Source organism: Phocoena sinus, chromosome 6, assembly GCF_008692025.1.
Source record: "Phocoena sinus isolate mPhoSin1 chromosome 6, mPhoSin1.pri, whole genome shotgun sequence".
In the NCBI taxonomy this organism is placed as follows: Eukaryota; Metazoa; Chordata; class Mammalia; order Artiodactyla; family Phocoenidae; genus Phocoena; species Phocoena sinus.
In genome coordinates this window covers 6,528,258-6,536,524 of record NC_045768.1, presented here as the reverse complement: position 1 = coordinate 6,536,524, position 8,267 = coordinate 6,528,258, and the positions used below count along the sequence as shown (strand labels likewise).

General features: G+C 58.9%; 1 protein-coding gene across 2 annotated transcripts; it reads right to left on the bottom strand.

Moving 5' to 3' along the window:
* Nucleotides 1-744: 744 nt before the first annotated feature.
* Nucleotides 745-6,014, bottom strand: ASB6 (ankyrin repeat and SOCS box containing 6). 2 transcript variants are annotated; one of them, XM_032636205.1, is made up of 6 exons: nt 5,765-6,014; nt 4,547-4,728; nt 3,407-3,513; nt 3,198-3,306; nt 2,388-2,474; nt 745-2,284 (listed from the first exon to the last, which is right to left on the bottom strand). In XM_032636205.1, exons 1-6 carry the CDS (start codon nt 5,875-5,877, stop codon nt 1,617-1,619), a joined length of 1,266 nt encoding a protein of 421 aa, XP_032492096.1. In that variant the 5' UTR covers nt 5,878-6,014; the 3' UTR covers nt 745-1,616. The 2 variants fall into 2 exon arrangements, with proteins under 2 accessions (XP_032492096.1, XP_032492097.1); XM_032636206.1 differs by lacking the exon at nt 2,388-2,474 and having other exon boundaries at nt 5,765-6,005.
* Nucleotides 6,015-8,267: the final 2,253 nt, after the last annotated feature.

The window sequence follows — 8,267 nt, the reverse complement described above, 5'->3', positions numbered from 1 at the left end:
GTCGGGAGGGGTGCCACTGAATGGGGCAGCGAGGCCGGAGTGAGCGGCGGGGACTGGGCCCTGTGGGCCCATGCGACCCCTGGGCCTCCAGTGCTCGCCTTGTGGGAATCCGGCGGTCCCATCAGAAGTGAGACTCCCTGCTCTCCAGTAACACCACCTGGCCTTCCTGCCACAGGCCTGGCTGGCTTAAGAGGAAGAGAGTAACCACTAAAGCGGTTGCCGAGGACTTTATGCCTGCAGAGGGGAGGGGAGCGGAGCTGGGCCCGTGGAGCCTGTGGCTCTCGGCACCCTCCCGCCTGCGCTGAGCCTACATGGTGCCTGCCGAGTGGTGCAGTTGATGGGATGTCCACGTTCCGGGTGCTATTTGGAGATGGGGCCCTGGGGCCCTTAACGTGATTGTCACCACAGCCTGCAGGGAGGGGAGAGGCCTGGAGCTTCCCTCTCGGCTGTGCCTTGTGGCTCCTCCTTAGGGGGCATTTTCAGTCAAAAATAAAAGGGTGACCCCCTGTACTGGAAAGGCCTTCGCCAGTCTGGAGTGGTGCTTTTCTTTACTGGGACAACAGTGCTGTGCTGCTTGGAAACTCCTCTCCTGAGCTGGGCATCTCCTCGTGCCTCTGCCCACCTCTTCTTCGGCTGCCGTGGATCCTTTACCCTGAACTCGGGAAAGGGCGGCGGGGGGGGGGGGGGGGGGGGGGGGCGGGGGCGGGAGCGGGGCCGAAGTGTTATATACAAGGACCTTTAAGGCCAAGGGAAATCAGTTTAATTTTATAATATATCATTTGGTTGTCTCAGCTCATCTCCCAGGCGTTTACACAATTCACAGTGACCACCTGTGTGACTCGCAGACAGCCTGGTGAGGGCTCAGCCCAGGGCGGAGGCTGGCTTTCAGTCTCGCTGGCTTCCTCCGTCAGATGATCCCCCACAAAGCGAGACACTTTGGAAGGACAGCCCCTGGCCACGCATGATTGCTTTGTAGAAGGCATGGTCCCCAGAACCCCAGGTTTGGCACCAACAGCTGCCGCCAGAGCAGAGCCCTGCACCCTGGTGGGCGACCCGGGCCCAGAGCTGCAGGTGCCGCAGGAGTCGGCTCAGCTTCCTCCCTGCCTGCCCAGAAGCACGCACTTTCTGACGGACTCTGGAGTGGAGGCGCGTGTAAAGGGTCTCGGCTGGGCTGCACCCCGCGGGCCCCTCCCGCCTTCTCCGGCCTCAGCCGCGTCTCCATGCAGAACAGGCCAGCTTCCTGCAGCCCGCAGGAGGGCCCAGTCTCGGAGCTACCCTGCTTCTCTAAATGCCTGGCGCTTCCCTCAGGTTAAGAGGGTACAAACGTGTCCCAAATCTAAACCCGGTCCCTTGTTCCACTGTGGGGTGAGACTTGGGGGTGCTGCCAGAGGGAAGCGGGGGCGGTCTGCCTGGAAGACGGAAGCCTTTCCCCACTGGAGTGCTTGCAGCTGCCGGGTTCCACCTGGCTTTCTCTGTCCTCAGTAAGGATCCAGTCTCACCTCCAACATGCACCTTCTGACAGACGGGGCTGAAGGTTCCCCCCTAAGGCCGCCACAGGTACTTAAATCCACCAACAGGTTGAGCTGCCCAGACCCTGTTCCCTGCAGTCGCAGCTGTCAGATGTCGTCTTCGACGGTGCCACTGTGCTCACTGAGGAGGTACCACTTGAGCCTGTCGGGCAGAGGTAGGGCCTTGACCTTCGCGTCCACAGGCCACGGCTGAAGGTAGAGCCGGATGTAAACGCGACACAGGTGCTTGAGGGGTGGGGGGTAGCTCTCCAGCTGCCTCAAGGAGAAGTGAAGGGCCTGGATCTTGTCTGCCAGGCTGCCCACGGGATGGATATCGAAGTTTTCAGGCAGCTGGAGTTTATGGGAATTAGTCACCATGAGATCCAGGACGGTCTCAGCTTTGCGCAGCAGGTCCACGTGACTCTCGTCCTCCGCGCAGCCTGGGTGGGAGCAGAGCCTCTCGAAGATGATGTGGAAGCCGGACCAGCAGGACGCGCCGTGGAGGGAACAGTTATAGGCGGCCCCGGACTCCAGCAGGAAGCGCAGGAGAGGGAAGTGCAGCTTAAAGCTCTTGAGGCAGATGTGCGTGAGGGACTCGTGGGCCGGGCACTCGCTGGGGTCGGCGCCGTGAGCTAGCAGCAGCTGCGTTACTTGGAAGCAGAAGCGGTTGATCAACTGGGCCTCCTCTTTGTCACCTCCCACCGTCTCGCCCAGCAGAAAGATGATGCAGGTGAACACGGTGTCCCCGTCTTTGGTGGTAGCCTTGACATCCGCCCCTAGAAGAACCAGGAGGGAGAAGAGACGGTGGGAGGAGGCCTTAAACCCTGGCAAAGCAATGCTTTGTGTTCCAGGGGGGCAGCGTGGAAGGACAAGGCTCACCTCCTTCCAGCAAGAGGCGGATGTTCTCAGTGTTGTGGATTTGCACCCCGTCACTGCTGGCCAGAGCATGGAGCAGAGCAGTCTTTCCTAGGGAGGGAGAGTGAGTGGGGGGCAGTGGGAGGCCAGGAAGCCGAGGTCAGGCCAATCCCAGAGGTGGAAGGGAAACACAGACCCTCGGGATCAGAAAACGAACTTCAAAAATGACTGACCTCTCTCAGCTAGGGCTGAGGGTGACAGGTTTCTTTTTTTTGAATTTTTTTTATTTTTTGAATTTATTTATTTTTTATATAGCAGGTTCCCACTAGCTGTCTGTTTTACACATGGTAGTGTATACATGTCAATCCCAATCTCCCAATTCATCCCACCACCAGCCCCCCTGCCACTTTCCCCCCTTGGTGTCCATACGTTTGTTCTCTACATCTGTGTCTCTACTTCTGCGTGGAAGATGACAGGTTTCTGGCCATTCTCTCTCCACTCACACAAAAATGGGAACAGAAGGGCCAGGGAAAGCAGGACTTTTCTAGACCCTGAGATGCTACCTGACATCTCCCGACAGGGAGCCCCGTCCCTCAGAAGCTGAGCACACAGGTACCCCATTTCCTCCTACAGATGCCCTTACGGGACCGATGATGCACTGCCTCTCAAGCCTCGGCGAGTCAGCAAAATGCACCAGTGTGCGCCCGGCCGTGCTGTGCCATCAGAGGGACTGCCTCCAGCCTGCCTGCCAAGCCATCGCCCCAGGTTACCCCGGGTAACCTCACAAGGCAATTCGGCCCAGGCCCACCCTGCTTCTCTACAGGAGGCACCCACCATGCTTGTCGGCCGCATTGACATCTGCTCCAAGGTCCAGGAGGCGCTGCAGGCAGGGCAGGCGCTCTGGCTCCTCGCTGGCCAGGTCCAAGGGGCTGCTCTCGTGGATCTGAGTCAAGAAAGCACAGCCACGTCGGCCCGGGGGCCTGTGAGCCGCTCAGGGCCCCGACCACATCGCCCCTTCAGAGCAGGCCGGGCCTGGCTCTTACCCGGTCCCTGCGGTTAATGTCGGCCCCGTGGCGCACCAGCAGCTCCACCATGTCAGGCTGGTTTCGCAGGACGGCGATGTGCAGGGCCGTGTAGTAGGTGACCGGGTCTGAGGGCACAGACACAGCTTACGTCAGCCCTGCCTGTCGGCACACTCTCGCAGGGTCCCAGGACCAGCCTGGCAGCCCAGCCGCAGTGCTCCGACCTAAGGGCTCCCAGCACCACGAGGGGTCAGGACACACTGTCTTCGTCGGGCAGTGCATGGAGTCAGGCCTAGGTTTGGGTCCTGGGGGTGTTCTGATTAATGGACATCGTACTTAATCCGGGTTTTGGTTCCTTCTGTAAAATGGGACCTAAACAGGGCTGTTGGGAGGAATACGCAGAGTGACAGCTCCGTAAGTCTTGCAATAAAAGCCAAGTTCTCACAGCTGGGTCTCCCAGTGGCTGACTTCACAACGCCCCCCCCACCTCTCTCAGCTCTGTGACCCTCCAGGAGCCTAGAAGCCTCTGAGCCTGTCCTCAAATGGGGAGGGGAGACACGCCTGGCCACATCCTGTGTCAGCACAAAACCCCCAAGTCGGCCCCAAGTCAGCCCTGCATGTCTCCTGGCCGACTCTGCCTGCCCTCCCAGGGTGAAAGCGAAGAGGGAAGGAATAATGGCTCCATCACCACCCCCAGCACACAAGCTAGAAGCCAACACCGTCCTGCTGTCATTTATGCCCAGTGAGTCTTATCTGTTTTCCCCTCTCCCTGTGGCAGGAACAAGAATGCAAGGTAGCACAGAATGAGTGTCAAGAAATTACATTCCCTGAGCTCTGGGCACAGCGCCAGCAGCCACATTTTCACATTAATGGAAGCAGGGATTTAGCTGGGAGCTGGGGGAAAGTTTGCTAAAGCAATCACATGGTAGAAGCAGTGGCAAACTCGCTCTTGATCAGAGGTGGTTAAGGGCCATTTGAAAGCCCGCAGGGGGATGGGAGGCCACCCAATGTGGGTTTCCTTAGTCATCACCCATGACATAAATGAGGGAAGTATCTCCCAAGAGAACAGTAAAAGCAGAGCCTGAAGGCTTGGCCGCCCACCCAAAGCAGGGCCACACTTAAGCCACCTACCCACCCCGGCCCCTCTGGGCTCCAGCTGACCTTCGAAGTTGAGGTTGGCCCCATTCCGCAGGAGAACGTCAGCTGCACGCGTCAGTCCCAGCTCGGCCATCTTCAGCAGGGCGTTGCTCACGCCTTCCTGGTAAAATGGAGAGTGGGCTTTTCTCTCCAGCAGCTCAGTGAGAACAAGGATCCGGCTCTCCTCGCTGGCAACATAACTGGGCCTGGGGCAGGAGAGAGGCAGACCAGTTGAGGGTGGGAACAGCAGTGGGACCAGCCGGCTGGGTACCCTGTGGGCAGGTGGCCTTTAGTCTCCTGCTGTCACACACAGGCAGGGCCCTGGCTCCGTGGGGTTGAAAGTCTCTTTAGAAAAGGTCGGTGGTAGAGAGGGCCAAGCTGGATCTGCTCACTGGAGCAGACCCCTCGGGTTTGCTGAGAAAGGACTGGGGCTGTCTTCAGCCTCCCTCCAAGCGGCCCAGAGAATCTAGCCCCTGGCTTGGGTACAAAGCCTCATACACCTGGGCTGTTGGCACTGAAGGGAACTCTTGTGGCCAAGATCAAGTACCAGACACTGACACCCTCCCACCGCAGACACTGACTGTCCCTGAGTGGCAGAGGACGCCAGACCAGCCCAGGCAACCCCACAGCCAGGGCAGTCAGCAGACCTCCTCCCTCGCTCACACCCAGGGACGTCCGGTGTTCCGAAGGCTGAGCGCACACAAAGTCCCAACCCACCTACCTCCCTCGCCAATTCCAACGGGTCCCCAAAACGCACACCTGATCCCCCTTTCCTCTGCTCTTTTCTCTGTTCCACCTAATACACTATTTACTTAAGTTCACTTATGACTGTCGGTCTCTCTCCTCTGGAGCACAAGCATCATGAAGGCTGGGGGTTTAGCTCACTGACGTAGCCCTGAACGATGCGCTTTCTAACACCGTTCCCACCGGTTCACGGACAGACCCGCTCCTGTGCAAACTCGGCTATGGAAAAGCGCATTTCGCACTGCTCACAGATTCCACCCTGCTCCTCTGCAACTCCAGGTGGAGGGCACAGGACAGGCAGGGCGCAGGGTGGGGCCCTGAGGCGGAGGCCCTACCGACACCCCACCCTCCGGCCCTTCCTGCGCTAGCTGGGAGCCCTCACCACCGCCGTCTGTCTTATCTGTCAGGTGGGGACACCGCCCGCCTCGCCCCGCCATGTTTGTAGTGACAATGAAAGGGATGCAGCTCCGGGTCGGAGGCGGGAAGGGAGCGAGTTACCCGTCCAGGGGCTCCTGCCGCTCGGGGTCCTGGATGCCCAAGGAGCCCAGAATCGCATCCACTAGCGGCTGGTACTCGAAGATAATCCTCCGGAAGCCGTGCAGGAACGGCATTGCGGCGGCCGCACCTTCCGTCGAGGCCGAGACGCCGATTGGGCACGTTCCGGGGGCCGCGGCCTCGGCCAGGCTTAGCCACTGCTGGTCCAGTCCCCTCGCCGGCCAACTGCACCGCCCAACCAACTGCTCCGCGCCGGAAGTAACACTGAAACTTCCGGCCCGCTCCGGCCCGGGAAAGAGAGCGGGGGACGACAGCGCCCTCTGTGGGCTGGGAGGACCGCGGCGCGACTGGGCGCGCCAGCTTGGGGGTGTCTCGGCGGGCGGCCCTGGGGGACTGGAGGGTGCGGACCTGCAGCCCAGCCGGATCCCAGCCCTTGGAGGGCCCGTCCCTTGCCTGCCCGGCCCGGCTCCGCCCTGCGATCCCGCCCGCGGCCGCTGGGCGTCGTCCGAGCTCCGCCCATTGAGCGAGCACACCGGCTTGACCCCTGTCCAACTCCCTCCCGCGGTGGAGGTGACTCGAACCCCCGGCGCCCGCGAGCCGCCATGGACTCGGGTCGGACCACGGCTGGGCCTGGCTCTCGCCTCGCCCCACGCTGACTGGACCACACCCAGCCCGACGGGCGATGGGGATGATTCCTGAGTCTCTGTCCCCTGGAGCTCCTGGCCCCACAGGCTGCCGTCTCCTTCCACTTTCCGCCTTGATGGACTCAATGAACTTCAATTTCTTCATCTGTATAATGGGGATAATCAAACGCACGCGAGAACCTGGATCAAGAGCTCTGTCACTGTGGGTGGAAGTGGAGTCTAGCAGGAAGGAGCCCAAGCCTGGGGCCACTTTTCTGGGGTGTAGGCATCCGGCCCTGGGCCTCGCATTTGAACCTCCACAACCTTGAGGCCCACAGTGGAGCCCTGATGTCTTCGTGATTCTGGAAAGTCCGTTATGAAGAGGTGCGCCAGTCCCAGCTGTGCCCGTGGCAGCCCTGGTCTCCCATCCACCCCCACTTCCACCACATGGGCGTGGGAGCTCTCCCGCCTGGCACCTGTCAGAGGCAAGCGTTGTTGAGCGAAGTAGAAAACGTTTAGAGATGAATTTAAAGACAACCCCGTGTGTCTATGATTAAATGTAAAGAGATAGATAGAATAAGGCTCCCCTGCCAAGAGCAAAAACAGTCTTAGCAAGAAAACCCAGTCCAAGGTATTCCAGGTCCAGCTATGGGGACCCAGCAGTGTGGAGTACACAGCAGGGGCTGGATAATTGCTCACTGTTATTATTGTTCAGTTTACAAGGTTGTTGTGCATATCAAGTGATGAGCTATTAAAATCCCCATCGGGCCTCAGAAGGCCTCATTTTGCCTGCTCCTCCGTTGCCTAAAGGAGCAAGAAAGAGGGGTGGGGTTTAAGCCCTGTTAGGACGGGCCAGCTTAGGGTTGCCAGAAGGGGCTCCAGACCAAAGGGTACCTGGTTCCCAGCACACATCTGCCTTGGTTCTCACTCCAGGAAGAAGTATCTTCTCCTTAAGTGAAATTGGGACATTTTTTTTGCTCACATAGCCAATTTCCAGCTTGTCTGGTAAAATCAAAAGATCGGGCACCTGGGCCCAAATTCCTATCTGGCAACAAGGCGCATCTGGATGGGGGTTTGCTCTGAAGTGCCTCAGTCTCTCCAGACGTTACCCTGGGGGTTTGGGAATGTCTGCCCCTGTCTGAAGGATCCACACCCCACCCCTCAATTGGTCCCCAGGCCCTGAATGGTGCAGCAGAGCCCAGGTTTCACAGCCCTATTTGATCCCGGGTCACTTGCTCCATGGCGCAGGTGAGAGCCCTGAGGGGCCTGGAGAAGACTAGAGCACGTGGAGGTAACTGGAGGAGGCCCACCTAGAATGGGGTCCAGGGCAGAACAGGGAGTGGTGGGCACAGCCCGGTCTGAGGCCAGCTTCTGCCCTGGCTTCATAAGGCCGTGGTAACAAAGCACCACAAACTGGATGGCTTCAAACAACAGAAATGTATTCTCTCGCAGTTCTGGGGGCCGGAAATCTGACGTCAAAGTGTAGGCAGGGCCATGCTCCCTCTGTAGACACTAGGGAAGGTTCTGGCAGCCCCGGGCATGGCTTGGCTTGTGGCAGCGTCACCCCAATCCCTGCCTACCTTTGTGTTCACATGGCCTTCTTCCCTGTGTCTGTCTCTCTGTCCAAATCTCCCTGTCCTTTCTAAATGGCACCAGTCACTGGATTTATGGCCCACCCTAATCCAATATGAATTCATTTTAACTTGATTACCTTTGCAAAAACCTTATTTCCAAATAGGATCACTGTCATAGTTTCCACAGGGTTAGGACTTGAAAATATCTCTTTGGAGGACACAATTAAAGGTGCTCCAATGGATGACCCCAGGCATGGCCCTTCTGGTCTCTGGGCCTCAGTTTCCCCACCTGTAACCTGAAGGCCCTTC

Bases quoted from the DNA above. Each gene is read 5' to 3' on its own strand.
- ASB6 (XM_032636205.1), bottom strand. From the start codon at position 5,877: ATGCCGTTCCTGCACGGCTTCCGGAGGATTATCTTCGAGTACCAGCCG. The intron at 4,729-5,764 runs GTAACTCGCTCC...CTCCTGCCCCAG, and splicing joins CGGCAGGAGCCCCTGGACGG to GCCCAGTTATGTTGCCAGCG. The intron at 3,514-4,546 runs GTCAGCTGGAGC...CTGTGCCCTCAG, and splicing joins GGCCAACCTCAACTTCGAAG to ACCCGGTCACCTACTACACG.